Source organism: Megascapheus bottae, unplaced genomic scaffold (genome assembly GCF_031878675.1).
Source record: "Megascapheus bottae isolate mThoBot1 unplaced genomic scaffold, mThoBot2.hap1 HAP1_SCAFFOLD_40, whole genome shotgun sequence".
In the NCBI taxonomy this organism is placed as follows: domain Eukaryota; kingdom Metazoa; phylum Chordata; class Mammalia; order Rodentia; family Geomyidae; genus Megascapheus; species Megascapheus bottae.
In genome coordinates, this window is record NW_028327715.1 from 2,445,239 (window position 1) to 2,464,359 (window position 19,121).

Here is a 19,121-nt window from a genome sequence, read left to right on the forward strand (position 1 = left end):
CTTAGGTCAAAAGAAGCATTTCGCAGACTTGAAGAAGAAGAAAATCAGAAGATTAAAGCTGTGACAAAAGCGTTTTCCAAAGTAGAGAGCATGTTTTACTAGTATCTTTAAGTAGTTGTACAAAGGAGCCGCCTTCAACAATATAGTTTATGAATGTATTTATCTTTTTTAGGAAGTGGCTCGTTTCTTCAACACCAGACATCCTGAGCATTATTTTGTATACAACCTTTGTAGTATGTATATCACTTTAATATATTTGCTACTGTAGATATGTAAGAAAGTCACCTTGGGTATCTTTCATTTAATTGTAAATATTATGTAGTAAGAAGTCAGATCAGAAATCTCTGTATTGCGCTGGTGCTGTGTAGTAGGAAAAGTGAGCTTGGCAGCACAACATTCCCTAAGAAATAGATGGGCCAGTGAGAGCAAAGAGGCAGACTTACAGAGGAAGTGCTCAGGAAAGATCTGCTCTTATGCTCAATCAACTCTTCCTGCCTTTAATGCCAGATTGTATCACAGACAATTCAGCAAGTATGTTCCATGATCCACCAGAAAGGGTTGGTGATGAGAACAAGGCATGTGATGAGAAACGACAAAAGAAAACAGAAGAAAGAGAAGAATGTGCCCCCAGTTTCTCTGCTGTGTCTGTCTTCAGTTTTTCTCCTGTCTAGACATTAACACCTGTCTAGATTTTTTTATGGTGGTGTGGGGTTTTTTTGTACTTTATTTAGGGTTAATGTATAGAAGGGTTGCAGTTAGATTTTTTTAGGTAATGGTTACATTACTTCTCAAACCGTGATACCCCTTCTCATGTTTTTGTCTCCCTTTCACTGTCCCCTGATTTCCCAATCATGATTTTTAGGTACATTTTTATTGCATTTTATTGTCAGAATAAACATTTAATGATATTTTCAGGGACTGAGCATTTAGACAGCACCATTAACCTCTACTTAGTGGTACCTATGTAGTATGATAGAATAAGCAGTCTAGAAGATAGAATAAGCAGAATGCAGGATGATAGGATATGCAGTCTAGAAGATCGAATAATCACTCTGTTAGAAGGTTAAAGGTAAGGAATATGAAGCATGAGTTGATTTTAAATTACTTGGGATGAAAAAGTCTTTAAGGACAAGAATCTGTCCCTAACGTCCTTCATGTCTCTTTGGCTTTTTTGTCCACTGGTCTGCCTGTGCTGGTGATGTTAAAAATCCTTTTAGAACAATGGAAAGGAGATAAGAATTCCTAAGAGAAATTTTAAACTTCGTTCCTAACTTTCATGTCAGTAGGCATACAGCTCTGACACATATCTCATTTCTTTCAGGCGAACGGTCTTATGACCCTAAGTATTTTCATCACCATGTGCATAGAATAATGATAGAGGATCACAATGTCCCCACTCTTGAGTAAGTCTGATGCCACACGGATGGTCAGAAAAGCACTAAATTCACTGGGCTTGAAATTTGGGAATGAATTTTAATTAACTAAAAATTTTTGTTAAACCAGAGAGATGGTTTCATTTGCTAAAGAAGTCATTGCCTGGTTATCCAAGGATCCTCACAACATCATCATAATTCACTGCAAAGGTGGAAAAGGTAATGATGCTTTCCTTTCTGTCTCCTTTGTAAAAAGATAGTTGAGAATAAACATTGATGGGCAGTAGGAAGATACCTACTGCTACTCCTCAGAGAGATTCATCATTGCTAACATATTAATATTGTGTTTAAAGGATGAAAGAAGCAAAGAATACTAAAAGGAAAATAGAGAAGGGGAGGGAAGAACAAAGGAAAAACTAATGTAAAGAAGGGAGGACAATGAGCTACTTCCCTTAATTGCTGATTATATGGGTTTCTTCCATTTTGGTTTACCCATGTATACCTGCCTCCCCCAAACAGTGTTCAACTTCAGGATGGTATTGCATTTGTATCTCATTTGCAGTGATGCCTTTTTCTTCTTTAGCTGACAGTGCTGCACTTATGTATCATGTAAATGTAATACTTTCCTATTTATATACAATGTGGAATGCTGAATGAAGCTAGTTAACAAATGCATTCTCGCCTTGGGCTTTTAAGATGCTCTTCCCTGTTACCTAGTGACATTGAGAATTGTTTCACAAATCTGTTGGCCACTTTAAGGTTTCGTTTTCAGAAATGTCTTTCCAAGTACTGTGTCCTACCACACTGCCTTTTGATTCTTGGGAGTGTGGGGTGATTTTGTATTGTTTCTTGGCATTAATATGGTCGGAACCCAAGGCCTCACACGTCCTGGGGCCCTTTACTACTGGAGCCACTTACATTCCTCATACCTGTTTGCTTTAGTCATTATTCACATTGGTTCTCACTTTTCATCCTGAATCCAGAAAGGCCTAGACTGTGACCCTCTTTAACTTTTTCACACACTTGGGTTCATGGATACATACTGTGATGCTCTACTTTTTACTTGAGAAGAATTCTTGTATAGATTTGGGCTTGCCTTGAATGACAAACCTCCCCATTGTCTATATGTGAATAGCTAGTAATACAGCCACTACGGCTGGCTGGCTTTGTGTTTTGTGAGCATTTGTTTGGTTTTGATTGAGTCAGGATTTTCCTATATAGTCTCAAGCTTGTTATCTTCCTGCCCTTGCCTCTGTGTGCTGAATGGCAGAAATGGCCACCATACCTCCCTCTTTGTCCTGCTTTAGGAAAGGTTAATGTATTGTCTTGCTATTTGTGTTGTTTCTTAACCCATTTTTGAGATTCTCTGGTTCCATAGCATATACCTCTTTGCTCAGCTGATTATCTACTTTATTTTTAAAAATTTAATGTATAGAGGGGTTACAGTTATATTTGCCAGATAGAACGTGCCAAACTTCTCACACATCTATATACCGTCTCATGTTTTTGTCCCCATTTCCCTCTGCCCAACCCCTCCCCTGATTTTTCCCCTCTTTTATCAAATACACAAGTAAACATCTAGATAATATACCAGGTAACAAAGTGGGATACTGTAACAATATGAGATTAACCAAAGGGCAACACAAGAGTAGAGAGAAGAACATGATACATTACAATAACAGTCACTTATAATTAAGCTGTTGTTTCCATGTCCTGGTAGTCCATTAATTTGGCCTCATCCTATATGGCATTATGTGTGTAGGATTTGAGCTACTGTGTTCCTCAGCTAGGGGCAAACTAGATGTGTACTAATTATTACAAATGGGAATCCATTGAGCCTATGTTTCTTTCAGTACTTCACTTAATATGATTTTTTCCAAGTTTTTTGCATTTCCTTACAAATCGTGTAATGTCGTTCTTTCTGATGGTGGCATAGAATTCCATTGTGTATAAATACCACATCTTGGTGTTTCAATCTCTACTGAGGAGCATATGGGTTGGTTGCATACCTTTGCTATGGTAAATATTGTGGCAATGAACATTGTTGTGCTAGTGGCTTTAGTATGTCCTTGTTTCTGGACTATTAGGTAAATGCCAAGTCGTGGAATTGCTGGGTCATGGGGTGATCTATGTTTAGCCCTTTGAGGGACTGCCACACTGCCTTCCATAGTGGTTGAACGAGTTTGCACTCCCACCAACAGTGTAGTAATGATCCCTTCTGGCCACATCCCAGCCAGCATCTGTAGTTATTGCATTTCTTGATCATGGCCATTCTAACTGGAGTGTGGTGGAATCTCAAAGTTGTTTTGATTTGCATTTCTTTTATGGTTGGAGAGGTTGAGCATTTCTTCATGTGTCTATAGGCCATTCTTATTTCTTCTTCCGAGAAGACTCTAAGTCTTGACCAATCTTTTTATAGAATGGTTATTTCTTTGGAGCTTAATTTTGGAATGATTCCTTTTTTTTAGCTACAGGTATATTTTAGATATGAGGCCTTTGTCTGTTGTATGATTAGTGAAGATCTTCTCTTACTCTGTGAGCTTTCTATTTAACCTGCTACCTATGTCCTTTGACCTACAGAAGCTCTACAATTTAATGCATTCCCCTCTGTCCTAGCTATATTTAATTTTTTGTGCTTGTTTGGTCTTTATTAAGAAAGTTTCGATCTGTGCCAGGGGGACTTAGTGTATCTCACATTCCTTCTTGTAAAGTTTTTAAGATCCATTTGGAACTAATCCTAGTATAGGGTGACATAGAAGGTACCAACTTTAATTTTCTGGAGGTGCTTAACCAGTTCTGCCAGCATCACTTGTTGAAGAGGCTGTGTTTCTTCCATTCTATTTTTTGGGCTCCCTTATCAAAGATTAAATGGCCATAGGTTTGTGCGTTGATTTTTGGGCCTTCAATTTGATTCCATTGGTCCTCTGCCCTATTCTTGTGCCTGTATCAAGTTGTTTTGATTACTGTAACTTTGTAATAGAGTCTGAAATTTGATATGGATATTCCTTCAGAGTTGCTCTTTCTGCTATATAGGGTCTTTTATTATTCCATATGATATTGTGGATTTCTTCTTCAATTTCATTAAAGAATGACATTGGGCTATTGATGATTATTGCATTGAATTTGTACATAGCCCTTGGCAGGATTGCCATTTTCATGTTGTTAATTCTTCCAATTCAGGAGCCTGGGAAGTTTATCCATTTCTTCAGATCTGCTTAAATTTCATTTTTCAGGTTTTTAAAGTTTGCATTATAAATGTCCTTTACATTCTTAGTTAATTAATTCCTATGTATTTTATTTTCCTTGAGGCTATTGCAAATGGAGTTGCTTTCCTGATTGCTGCCCCAATCCCCTCTTTGCTGGTATACAGGAAGGCTGTTAATTTTTGAGGGTTAATTTTATACCCTGCTACCTTGCCAAAGTTTCAAATCAGCTCAAGCAACTTGCAAGTAGAATCTATAGATTTCTTTAAATAAAGAATCATGTCATTTGCAAAGAGGGCAAGTTTCACTTCCTCTTTCCCTGTTTGGATCCCCTTTCTACTTGCTTCTTTTCTTATTGCTCTGGCTAGGAATTCTATACTATGTTAAAGAGAAGTGGAGAGAGTGGGCATCCTTGTCTCATTCCTGAATTTAGTGGAAATGGCTTTAGCTTTTCACCACTAAGTATAATGCTAGCTGTGGGTTTGTCATACACAGCCTTTATTATACTGAGGAATGTTCCATGGATTCCTAGTTTCTCCAGAGCTTCTAGCATAAAGGGGTGTTGGATCTTGTCAAATGCCTCTTCTGCATCTGTTGAGACAATCATGGAATTCTGGCCCTTGCTCCTGTTGATGTGTTGAATTATAGGAATTTACTTGCATCTATTGAACCAGCTTTGCACCCCTGTGCTGAATCCTGTTTGAGCATAGTGTATAATTTTTTTTCGTAGTGTATAATTGTTTGAGGAGTTGCTGAAGATGGTTGGCCAGTATTTTGTTGAGCAGTTTTGCATCAATATTCATCAAAGAGATGAGTCTTTCTTTGATGAGTCCCTATCTGGTTTTGGGATGAGTGTTAGGGTGGCTTTGTACAATGAGTTTGGCAGAAGAGTGTTCACTTTCAATTTCATTGAAGAGCTTGAGGAGTATTGGTGTTCTGATGACCTCATAGAATTCAGCTGTGAATTCATCTGGCCCTGGGCTTTTCTTGGATGGGAGGTCTCTTATTGCCATTTCTATTTCGGGACTTGACCTAGGTCCGTTTATTTGGACTAGGTCTTCTTGGTTCAGCTTGGGTATGCTAATATTGGCGAGAAATTCATTCATCTCTTTTAGATCCTCAAATTTGTTGGCATAAAGTTAGAGATGTATTCCATTATGATGTTCTGTACCTTGGTAATTTCTGCTGTGATATTTGCATTCTTGTCTATGATTTAGTTTAATTTTGTTTTGTTTTGTTTTGTATTTTGGGGACCTCAAATCTAAAATATATCAGCAGCTCAAAAAATTGAATGACTCCAAAACTAATCTCCAAATTAACAACCATCCCATTAAAAGATGGGCCAAAGACTTAAAGAGAGTCTTCTCTGAAGAAGAAATAACAATGGCCTATAGACACATGAAGAAATGCTCAATATCTCTGGTCATAAAAGAAATGCAAATCAAAACAATTCTAAAATTCTACCTCACTCTAGTTACAATGGCCAGGATCAAGAAATCTAATAACAACTGATGCTGGAGGGGATGTGGCCAGGAGGGATCACTACTACACTGTTATTGGGAGTGCAAACTTGTTCAACCACTATGGAAAGCAGTTTGGCAGCTCCTCAAAAGACTAAACATAGATCACCCCATGATCCAGCAATTCCACCACTTGGCATTTACCCAATTGTCCAGAAACAAGGACATACTAAATCCACGAACCCAACAATGTTCATCGCAGCACTATTTACCATAGCAAAGATATGGAACCAAACCAGATGTCCCTCAGTTGATGAGTGGATCAACAAGATGATGTGGTGTTTATACACAATGGAATTCTATGCTGAGGTCAGAAATAATGACATTGTCCCACTTGTAAGGTAATGGAAAGACTTAGAAAAAATCATATTAAGTGAAGTAAGCCAGACTCAAAGGAACATATGCTCAATGGTTTCCCTCATTTGTCATAATCAGTAGAAACCTTGGGCTCTCCTAGCAGAGATTTACAATAGAACAAAATCTAGTAATCACCTCCAGGATGTAGAAACAAAAGCCATATAATGAGTGATTGTTGTCCTTAATGTACCATGTTATGTCTCATCTCTTTTGCTGTCCCTTGGTTATCTCATATTATTACAATATTTCACCTTGTTATCTGATATATTTTATATATACTTAACTGGTCATTTGAAATTGGATAGGGAAGGGAGGAAATCAAGATGAATGGGGGAATGGGGGAGGGAAATGGGGACCATGACATGAGAATGGTATCAAAGTTTGTGAAGTAATGCACTTTTTATCTGATAAATATAATGTAACCCTTCTATCAATTACAATAAAAGATGTATGGAAAAAAAGAATCATGTCATCTGCAAAGAGAGAAAGTTTCACTTCCTCCTTCCCTATTTCAATTTCCTTTATGTTTGGCTCTTGCCTTATTGCTCTGGCTAGGAATTCTAATACTGTATTGAACAGGAGTGGAGAAAGTGGGCATCCTTGTATCATTCCTGATTTCAGAGGAAATGGCTTTACCTTTTCTCCATTTACTTTTATGCTAGTTTGTAGGGTGGTCGTGTAAGATTATACTGAGGAATGTTCCATGATTCCTACTTTCTCCAGAACTTTTTGCATCAAGGGGTGTTGGATCTTGTTAAATGCCTTGTCTACATCTATTTAGATGATCATGTGATTGTTGTCCTTGCTACTTTTCATTTGATGAATTATATTAACCCACTAGCATGTATTGAACCAGCTTTGGATCCCGGTGATCAGTCCTGTTTGATCACAGTGTATAATTTTTTGATGAGTTGTTGAAGTTGATCGGCCAATATTTTGTTGAGCAGTTTTGCATCAATATTTATTAAAGAACTGGGTCTCTGGTTCTCTTTCTTTGATGAGTTCCTGTCTCATTTTGACATGAGGGTTAAGCTGGTTTCATAGAATGTGTTTGGTAGAGAGCCTTCACTTTTAACTTCATTGAAGATTTTGGGGAGTATTGGTGTGAGCTCTTCTTTGAAGGCCTTAGAGATTTCAGCTATGAATCCTTCAGGTCCTGGGCTATTCTTGGATGAGAGGTCTCTTATTGCTTTTTTGTTGTTGTTTTTTATTGTAATTAGTAAAAGGGTTACATGATATTTGCCAGATAGAAGGTGCATTAATTCACATACATTGGTACCCTTTCACATGTCTTGGTACCCATTTCCCTCCCCCCCCACACCCCCTCCCATCTTGGTTTTCCCCCCTTCCCTATCAAATTTCAAATATCCAAATACAAATAAATTCAATATATCAGATAACAAAGTGAGATACTATACCAATATGAGATAACCAAGGGATAGCAAAGGAGATGAGAGACAACATAGTACATTAAGGACAACAATTATTCATTATATGGCTTTTGTTTCAATATCCTGGAGGTCCTTTCAATTAGCTTCACATTATATGGCCTTATGTATCAAGATTTTGCTCTATTGCAGATCTCTGCTAGTAGAGCCCAAGGTTTCTACTGGTTATGACGAATGAGGGAAACCATTGAGCCTAAGTTCCTTTGAGTCTGGCTTACTTCACTTAATATGACTTTTTCTAAGTCTTTCCATTTCCTAACAAACGGGGTGATGTCATTCTTTCTGACAGCAGCATAGAATTCCATTGTGTACAAATACCACAACTTGTTGATCCACTCATCAACTGAGGGACATCTGGGTTGGTTCCATATCTTTGCTATGGTGAATAGTGCTGCAATGAACATTGTTGTGCCAGTGGATTTAGTATGTCCTTGTTTTTGGATGGTTGGGTAAATGCCAAGTAGTGGAATTGCTGGGTCAAAGGGGAGTTCTATGTTTAGCCTTTTGAGGCACTGCCACACTGCTTTCCATAGTGGTTCAACGAGTTTGCACTCCCACCAACAGTGTAGTAGTGATCCCTCCTGGCCACATCCCCTCCAGCATCTGTTGTTATTCGTTTTCCTGATCCTGGCCATTCTAACTGGAGTGAGGTGGAATCTTAGAGTTGTTTTGATTTGCATTTCTTTTATGACCAGAGATGTTGAGCATTTCTTCATGTATCTATAGGCCATTTTTGTTTCTTCTTCAGAGAAGACTCTCTTTAAGTCTTTGGCCCATTTTTTTAATGGGACGGTTGTTACTTTGGAGATTAGTTTTGGAGTGATTCAATTTTTTCAGTTGTTGATATATTTTAGATATGAGGCCTTTGTCCGTTGTTTGGTTGGTGAAGATCTTCTCCCACTCTGTAGGCTTCCTGATTAGTTTACTAGCTATGTCCTTTGTCATACAAAAGCTCTGCAGTTTAATGCAGTCCCACTTATCCAGCCTTTCTCTGATTTGTTGTGATTCTTGGTCCTTATTAAGAAAGTTTCGACCTGTGCCAAGGAGGCCTAGTGTATCTCCTATTCCTTCCTGTAATGTTTTCAGTGTGTCAGCTTTTACCTCCAGGTCTTTGATCCATTTGGAGTTAATTCTAGTGCAAGGTGACAACGAAGGATCCAGCTTTAGTTTTCTGCAGGTGCTTAACCAGTTCTGCCAGCACAACTTGTTGAAGAGGCTGTCTTTCTTCCATTCTATTTTTTTGGCTCCCTTGTCAAAGATTAGGTGGCCATAGGTCTGTGGTTTAATATCTTGGTCCTCAGTTCTATTCCATTGGTCTTCAGGCCTGTTCCTGTGCCAGTACCAAGCTGTTTTGAGAACTATAGCTCTGTAATAGAGTCTAAAGTTTGGAAATGAAATTCCTCCAGCGCTGTTCTTTCTGCTAAGAAGTGTTTTTGCTATACAGGGTCTTTTATTATTCCATATGAAATTTTGGATTGCATTTTCTATTTCTTTAAAGAATGACATTGGGATATTGATGGGTATTGCGTTGAATTTGTAGATAGCTCTTGGCAAGATTGTCATTTTCACAATGTTGATTCTTCCAATCCAGGAGCATGGGAGGTTTTTCCATTTCCTTAGTTCTGCTTTAATTTCCTTTTTTAGGGTTTTAAAGTTTTCGTCAAAAAGGTCCTTTACATTCTTAGTTAAGCTAATTCCTAGGTACTTTATTTTTTTATTTTTTATTTTTTTATTGTAATTAGTAAAAGGGTTACATGATATTTGCCAGATACCCTTTCACATGTCTTGGTACCCGTTTCCCTCCCCCCCCAACACCCCCCACCCGTCTTGGTTTTCCCCCCTTCCCTATCAAATTTCAAATACCCAAATACAAATAAATTCAATATATCAGATAACAAAGTGAGATACTATACCAATATGAGATAACCAAGGGACAGCAAAGGAGATGAGAGACAACATAGGTACTTTATTTTTTTTTGAAGCTATTGTGAAAGGAGTTTCTTTCCTGATTATTGCCTCGTTCCTCTCACTGTTGGCGTAAAGGAAGGCAGTTGATTTTTGAGGGTTGATTTTATAGCCTGCTACTCTTCCTAAGTTTTGAATCAGCTCAAGGAGCTTGGGAGTATAGTCTATCCCACTTTGCAGATGACATGATTCTGTATTTAAAGAATCCTATAGACTCTTATTGCTTTTTCTATTTCATTACTTGAAGTGGGTCTGTTTAGTAGATTTAGATCTTCATGGTTTAGTTTGATTATTTCAATATTTGCTGGAAATTCGTCCATCTCTTCTAGATTTTCAAATTTGTTGGCATGAAGATTTGACAAGTAATCCCTTGGGATGCTCTGGATATTGGTAATTTCTGTTGTTATATTGCCCTTCTTGTCTATAATTTTGTTTATTTAGGTGTTCTCCCTTCATTTTTTGATCTGATTTGGTAAGGGTCTGTCAGTTTTGTTAATTTTTTCCAAGAACCAACTCCTTGTTTGTGGATTCTGGGGTTTTTTGGATTCTTAATTCATTTGATTCTGCTTTACTTTTAATAATTTGTTTCCTTCTACTAGTTTTGGTTGGGTTTGGTACTCTTTTTTCCAGCATTTTAAATTGTACCATTAAATTGTTGGTTTGAGATTTTTCTGTAGTAAAACGTATGAAACACACACACACACACACACACACACACACACACACACACACACACACACACAGCACACACACACAGAGCTCACCACATCCAAAGTCACAAACAAGATATTCTATAAAATGAGAAGTTACCTTGTAACTTATAAGACCTATAAAACTTACAAAGTAAGTCTATGATTAGTGTTTTGAAGAAGACCCTCCATACTGATTTCTCTAGTGGATAGACTAATTTCAAACCAACCAACCGTATACTAATATAGTTCATTCTCACCTTTCTGCTCCATACTTGCCAGCCTTTGCTATTGTTTTATTTTATGACTTCCATTCTGCCTTGGTGTGATGAAATCAGCACAGATTCTATTTGTATTTTCTTTATGGTTAAAGAAGTTGAACATTTCTTTAAGTATCAATTAGCCATTTGCATATCTTCTGAGAACCAGACCTCAACATGAATGACTTCTCACTTGGCATTTAAGATACTTTGTTTTTGCCCTTGTGAAAGTTTCAACCAGGCACTGGTAACCCATGCTACTCAGGAATGTGAGATTTGTGGCAACCCAGGCAAAAAAAAAATCCCTAAGATGGTTGTCTCTGTTTAACAAACAAAAGGCTAGAAGTAGAGATAATATGACTGAATTGGTAGAGTACCTTCTCTTGATCAAAAGAAGCCAAAGGAGTTCATGAGTTGAAGCTCACGATGAGATCCATCCTCACTGGGAAGGCACGTCCTCAGTCCAAAATATGTGACTCAAATTGGCAAGCTGGAAAAGGCAAAGGCTAAGGAACTGGCTACTAAACTGGGTTAGATGTGCAATGTTGATTTCTCTGTACATGAAGATAATAAATCTGTTCTTCCTCCAGTGGAAAAAAATGTTTAAAGAATAGATGAAAAATGTGTACTTTTCAGGTGAAAGGGTATGTTAAAAATTAGATTATAAGGATGAATATAGAAAGAGAAAAGAACACATTTTCAAACTTAAATTTTGTAGGACAAAACTAAGATAAAAGTAGAAGGTAACAGAAGAGACTTAGAGGATGAGTGATTTGAAGCAGGAAGAAGTCAAGGATTTGCTATAATTGTCAATATATTTGCTACAAAACACTATCACACACACACACACACACACACACACACACACACAGGCAGAGGCAAAGAGAGAGGGAGAAGAGAGAAAAGCAGGCATGTAAGCTGAGGTAGAAAGTAAGCAAGAACACTACAGCAAAATACTTAGAATTATATAATCTGAGGAATAGGAATATGCGTATTCATTATGCTTGTCTCTCTACATTCTTATGTTTGCAAATGTTCACAATACAATTCAAATAATGCAGTTACATAGGGACTACAATTCTAGTTGGTAATGTGGGTTCCTGCTTGCATTTGCACTCAGCACCTGGCACGTGCTTGGCCAGCATTCTCCCACTTCAGGTATATGCCCAGCTCTGTTTTGCTTCAATGCTTTTTTTAGAGAAAGTACCTCCTACATTTTCCTGAGCTGGCATCAGTCTGAAACCCATTTCTATGTCTCCCACCCAATGAGGGCTGTAGATGTGAAGCACCCGGCCCATCTTGCTGGTTGAGAATGAGGTCCTGTTTATTTTGCCTAAGCTGGTTGGAATCACAACCATCCTGATCTTCCCACCTGGGAATCTGGAATTATACATGAGGGCCAGCGTTCTTTTCATTACATTAATGAAAAATAAAGTCTTAATATTTCTCAATTGGAAATTTTGAGACAGCAACACTTCAGAAGAAACAGTACCAATACCAAATGAGTATTTGTGAGTGTATTTTTACACTGGAACAAAGGTTTCTTGAACTCATTTCTGCTCTTTTCTAGGACGAACAGGCACAATGATATCTATTCTACTTCTTGCCACTGGCACGTTTTTAACCGCAAAGGTAGGAAAAAGGTTTTGATACTTAGTCTTTTATATGTATTGAATTTGCTAGTTCTGAAGCATTCATGGTACAATATTAAGGAAATGCTTAGCTCATGGTGATTAAGTGAAAGTGAAAGCCTGGATTAATGCAGCCTTGTTTAATATGCAGTTATTTACTGGACTTGTACCCTTGTATTCTTGTTCTGGGCCAAGCCTATAGTGAGAGCAGTGAGACACAAATGCGAGGGAATGTCCAAATTCAGAATTACTAAGAAGAACAGCATTTTAAGGTATATTTTTTACCATCTATAAGTAGTTGCCATTCAAAAAAGCAGTTTGAGAATTCAGTGCATTGTGAGTAAGGTCACTCGTTCATCATTCTCCTCCCTCCATCTCCACCCACTACTTCCTTCCTACCATTTCTTTAATGTTGTAGGATATAGACATGACTTTGTAATTCCGTATTTAAGAAATAAGAATCAACGTTTTCTAAAAAGCTATATCCTCATTAACTGACTTATGTAATTGTAGCCTCTCTGTACAACACCTTTATAATGAGTTTTAAAAATATTTTTTATTGTACTTAATAGGAGGGTTACATTACTTTCGCCAGATAGAAGGTGCATTACTTCACATACATTGATACCCTTTCTCAAGTCTTGGTCCCCATTTCCCTCCCCCCACTCCCACCCTCATCTTGTTTTTGCCCCTTTCCTATCCAATTTCAAATAACCAAATAGGCATATATACAATATATCAGATAACAAAGTGAAATACTATAAAAATATGAGATAACCAAGGGACAGCAAAAGAAATGGGAGATAACATAGTACAACAATCACTCATTTTATGGCTTTTGTTTCTATTTCCTATAGGTCCTTTCATTTAGCGACATACTGTATGTCCTTATGTATCTAGGTTTTGCTCTATTGTAAATCGCTGCTAGGAGAGCCCAAGGTTTCTACTGATTATGACAAATAGGTGAAACCATTGAGTATATGTTCCTTTGAGTCTGACTTACTTCACTTAATATGATTTTTTTCTAAGTCTTTCCATTTCCTTCCAAATGGAGTGATGTCATTCTTTCTGACAGCAGCATAGAATTCTATTGTGTAAAAATACCACATCTTGTTGATCCACTCATCAATCGAAGGGTATCAGAGTTGGTTCCATATCTTTGCTATGGTAAATAGTGCTGCAGTGAACATCGTTGTGCTAGTAGCTTTAGTATGTCCTTGTTTCTGGACGGTTGGGTAAATGCCAAGTAGTGGAATTGCTGGGTCATAGGGGAACTCTATGTTTAGTCTTTTGAGGAGCTGCCATAATTCTTGAATGAGTTTGCACTCCCACCAACTGTGTAATAATGATCCCTCCTGGCCACATCCCCTCCAGCATCCTAATATATATATATATATATATATATATATATATATATATATATATATATATATATATATATATATATATAGAAATTAGGCACAATAAAAATGTGTGATGGAAAAATATAGTCTTTTCAATAATTGGTATTAGGACTTCCATATGTAGAAAATTATTATTGGATCCTTGTTTATCACCATGCACCAATATCAACTCAAATGAATTTAAAGACCTCAAAGTCAGGCCTGAAACATTGAAACTATTGCAAGTTGGAGTAGGAGAAATATTAGAACTGATAGGCATAGGCAGGAACTTTTTGGAAATAGTGGCAAGGCCACAGAAAGTAGGAGAGACTTGACAAATGTGATTATATCAAAATAAAAATTTTCTGCACAGCAAAGAACATAGGTGCTAAACTAAAAAGACAGCCAACAGACTGGTAGATCTTTACCAGCAATATATCTGACAAAGTCCTAATATCCAAAATATACAAGAAGGTCAAAAATTAACATCTCCCCAAAACTAATGAGCTAATCAGTAATTTGGCAAAGGAGCTAGAAAGACCTCTCAAAAAATAATAAAGTAATTTTTAAAAGAATCAAAGGAAAGGTGGGCATTGTAGACTTGTGCCTGTAATCTTAGCCACTTAAAACCTAGGAACTAAGAAAGTTCATAAGTAGCTCTGTCCAAAGAGGACAGATAAGCACTGTGATTGTATTAACCCCTTTTCTGTAGGACAGCCTTGAATACTTCAGGGAGCGCAGAACTGACAGAAATGTGAGCAGTCAGTTTCAAGGTGTAGAAACTCCTTCCCAAGTAAGTTTCTCTTTTCACAAAAAGTTATTTATGGGGAGATGTTAGTGGCACATTTAGCCTGGTCGCATCTGTAACCCTTCTTTAACAATCAATGATGGCAGAGGACTTGTGACTCCTAACCATTTCCTGATCTTTGGAGGCCCACATCTGTAGTCTCATAGGCTACTTGGCTTGGTTCTCTGCCGGGGCCTACCGGCAGCAAATTGGGGTTCCTGAAATACGGGGCAGGGACTGGAAAAAATAGAAGAGAGACAAACACATGGGGTTGGTAGGTCTGCAGCCCAGGTAAAGACTGCAGCCCCGTTTATCCTCAACTCAAGGCTTATATCCCTTCTTGAAACCAGGGAACTTCCAGGTGTTACATTCATATGGTAAATCTCAGGTCATTTAAACAGAATAAGGCCAGAAAACCATAAGACAATAAAGCAATTGTCTGATGCAAATCAAGGTACAGTTTGATTCCACTCTGGCTCCCAACAGTTCTCAACAGAGCATCACACATTCCATTTCTTATTCTTTATTCCCTACAGCTTCTGGAATTGAGTCCCCTCCCAAAAAGGAAGGTCAAATATCTAAGGTTTTCTGATGCCTGAAGATGATCTCTGGCTAGTAGATGATCTACTAGCCATTGGTTTCCCTAGAAAGAGAGATTGGATCCTTCACCAGTTTTTGCTAAGGCAATGAGCAATTCAAGGTCTTTAGAACACTGCCAGGATGGTTTTGTGATGACCCCAGTGTAGGGGAAAGAAGAGTGCAGAGAAGAGAAAGAATGAGAGATCCTCAGACCAAGAATGAGAGATAAAGACACACAGAGATAATGGGAGTATGAAAGAAGAAAACAGAATGAACTGGGAAAATAAGTATTTTACAAATCTTGTTCCAGCAGACATTATCATATTCTTTCATTCCATATTCTTAACATTGTTTAAACTATCCACTGTTGTCCTATTTTCCTCTGATAATACTTTATTATGAAAATATGAAAAATCCCAATTATATTGGATTGGAGTATTGGTCACTATAAAAAAAAATAACTGACCAAAGAACTTAAAGTGGGGAAAGATTCATTTAGGCTCACAGTTTCAGGATTTCCTTTAAGGCCACTTGATCCCATTGCTTTGGGCCTACACTGACACTGAACAATCATGTCATGGAGGCGGGTATTGTGGAGAAGGATTGCTCACCTCAAGGTTCCAAGGAAGCTGAGGAGAAGGAAGGGTTTGCGACATGATCCATCCTTCCAGTGACTTCTTTGGTTTCATGAGGCCCCAACTCCTAACATTTTCCCCACCTCCTACTAATGCTTTAAATTTAGGAAGCCCTCAACAAATGAATCTGTGGATAAAGTCAAAAGCCTCATAATATAATTACTTCCCCATACCCATCTCTGAACGCTGCTGGTATACTGGGGATCAAGCCTTCCATCTATGAGCCTTTTAAGTGCACATTTCATATCCAAATTCTAACACACAAAGATGGAACCATACAGTGTATTCTGCAATAATCATCCCAACCTACAGTAATGCTTTGTTTATTCCTTCCCCACTCTTCTCAAACCCTGGGTCACCCTTCCTACTCTTCTTTCCTCAACCAGGATTACTTTGAAGGAAATTCTACTCATCAGGTCCTTTTACCTCACAAGAAGTTTGGCATGACACCCAACATATGCACTCTTAAAAAAAAATCCAACAACTGCAAAGCATCTACCCGACACTGATGACTGGCACCTGTCTGTATTTCTAGATACAGGCTGAGATTTGAGAATGGTGTTTCAAAGCCAGCCCTGGCAGGAAATCCTTTCATTCTTAGTTCTAATAAAGAACCAAAACAGCCTGAGTTGGAGATGCGAAGTGGTACAGCACTGCCCTATTGCATCTTGCATTGCCCTATTGCATTTTCAGGCATCTTTCTCACTATTGCCCTTTCATTGTTTGCCCATCCTGGGGCTTAAACTCAGTGGCCTGGTGCTCAGTAGGCTTGAACTCTTCACAAGTGGCACTTTACCAGGTGAGCTAGATCTCTAGCTCAACTTCTGGCTAAGTATATAGAGATGGATTATCTCAAAGTTTTCAGCCCTGGCTGGCATTATTCTTCAGTCCTCTCAGCTTCTGCCTCCTGAGTAGCTTGGATTACAGACATCAGCCACTCGCATGCAGTACAAGTGCTTTTGCTAATTGGAAATGTGGCAGTTCACTTTATGAACTCTTCTCAGTTGGTTCATCATCAGACATCTGGAGTTTCTCAAAGAGAATTCTAAGAAATCCTCTTTGAGCAACTTGCTAGGAGCCAGAGTATTGAAAGGTTCCCTTACCAAAAAAAAAAACCTATTGGAGAAAAAGGTAGATAAAGAATCTCTTCTCTGTAGAGGACCCCTAACTAATGGTACAGAATCATCTAGTGCAGCTAAGTGGAGATGTCATTCCTCCTGATGAGGAACTATCTCCCAAACCATAGTCCTTTCTCTAGTGCATGACAACAGATTTTGTCATCGCTGTTTCAGCACCTTCACTGTTCTCATGGTCATAAGCAAGCCTAGAAGCAAGGGCTTCTTCTTTCCATGTTACTGTCTGCAAGTCTCAGCTGGGCTCTTTTTCCACAATGAGGAAAATACATAAGAATGTTGATAATGTAAGGGCTCATTCTAAATGTTGTCTTCCTTTCTTTTTTTTGCCAGTCATGGGCTTGAGCTCAAGGCCTGAGCACTTTCTCAAGGTTAGAGCTCTACCACTTGAGCCTCAGCACCACTTCCGGCTTTTTTCTATGTATGTGGTACCGAGGAATCGAACCCGGGTCTTCATGCATGCTAGGCAAGCACTTTAACCACTAGGCCAAACTCCCAGCCCTAAATGTTGTCTTCCTTTCTTACTGCTGTTCACAAGCTGAAAAAGAGAAGGAGATTAGGATACTGACTTTACATCTGGCATTCCCACTAAAGTGGAGGCTTTTGTTGCTTTACAGAGTCGCTATGTCCACTACTTTGACATCTTGAAGAATGTGTTGAACTGGGAAATGCCAGTGAAAAAACCTCTTAAAATTGTGAAATTTGTGATTTACTCCATCCAAGGTAAGTGCTTTAGAAAGGAAGGAGAAGACAAGAGGATGTGCGATCCACTATTTGGGAGGGTTTTGCTTATGTTATGCAAATGATCCTACATCACAGCTAAGTGTCAATGCATGTGACCTTCTCCCTCTTGAGCTCTCCTTAGATGCCTCTCTTATTCCCTTGCCCATTTCCACTTGAGGGGAGGTTCTACCCCTTGCGTTCTGTTCTCGATGTTCTTGTCTCAACCTAGGATAGATTTTTTTCATAGAAGAGAAGATTAAAGAACCCAGTAGAATCCTTCTTTCTCAGACTCATTTCTCCTTCATGGTTCATCTCAGCATTGCTGGCCCTGCCTCATTTTCTTGGCCAGTCCTTCCAGCGGCCCTTTCTTCTCAGAACTATAGTCTTTTCTCTCTTTCCTCCTCCTCTAAGCATCTCCTCACTATCTTCTCCATCAGGATGCCTTATTTTATTTGTTGCCACCTTTGGCCAGGTCATATGCTAGCATTCAGCTGGGGTTGTGAGCAGAAAAGACAAATAAGTGCTTAGATTTTAAAAAACCAACTACAATGCAGGGGTTCTCAAGGCTCTTTACCTAAAAGCCTCCTTACTGAGAAGGCTGACATGTGGAGGACCACAGTTTGAAGCCATCCCAAGCCACTCTGAGTCTCCAATTGCAACCAAAAAAAGCAAAATGGGGGCATGCCTCAAGTGATAGAGTGTCAGCTAGACAAGCTGAGCAGGTTCAAGACCCAGACTTCAAACTCTGCTACTTACAAATACAAAAGTTAGACTCTGTTGCAGGCCAGGTTTAGGTAGTACAGACAAGGTTCCTAGAGGGCAGCACTTTGATTCCCCTGATCGCCCTTGTTTGACACTCACACCTGAATCTCCATGGACATAGAACAGGTTTGGAGAACTTGTTCTTCTACTAGACTCCTCTAGCAACTGCCAAGTTGGTGCTGTTTCCAAGAAATCAGACTGTCTAGATTAGACTTCCCAATATTGCTGGAAAGACTGGCACAGACCACCCAGTTCTCCAAAGTTTTCCCCTGGGTTCTCCATCTCAGTCTTCCCACAAGTGGGACTACAGGCTTGGGCCGCTCTACTCTTTTCCTAGATGAAGTCTCTCTTTACACAGGCTGGCCTAGAAAAATAGTGAAAGAGGTTATTTATTTAGAGCTAGAAACCTAAACATGTAGAAGAAGGTGAGACAGAGAATTTTCACTTCATTTTGTCTGCATTTTGTCGGTGGGTGCATGGGGGGATCATGGGTTTCCAGCCCAACCTGTGAGTTGTACCTGAACTCTTCAGCTCAAGGCTACGACCCTACCCCTCTTCCTGGGTGTTGTCCCTAAGCTCTGCAGTACCCTTGAGCCAAGCCCCACTTCCTGTTTTCTGGAGGTTAGATGGAGATAAGAGTCTCGGGTCCTTTTGTGCCCAGGCTGGCTTTGAAC

General features: G+C 38.8%; 1 protein-coding gene across 1 annotated transcript in view; it reads left to right on the forward strand.

The window, feature by feature from the left end:
* LOC150039333 (phosphatidylinositol 3,4,5-trisphosphate 3-phosphatase TPTE2-like) overlaps window positions 1–19,121 on the forward strand; it is a 32,445-nt gene that overhangs the window by 3,612 nt on the left and 9,712 nt on the right. Inside the window, exons 2-7 of the mRNA XM_090327825.1 lie at window positions 173–233; window positions 1,322–1,403; window positions 1,504–1,592; window positions 12,386–12,447; window positions 14,541–14,621; window positions 17,580–17,685. Of these exons, the coding sequence (XP_090183951.1) occupies window positions 173–233; window positions 1,322–1,403; window positions 1,504–1,592; window positions 12,386–12,447; window positions 14,541–14,621; window positions 17,580–17,685 (481 nt within the window). The remainder of the gene's footprint in view (window positions 1–172; window positions 234–1,321; window positions 1,404–1,503; window positions 1,593–12,385; window positions 12,448–14,540; window positions 14,622–17,579; window positions 17,686–19,121) is intronic.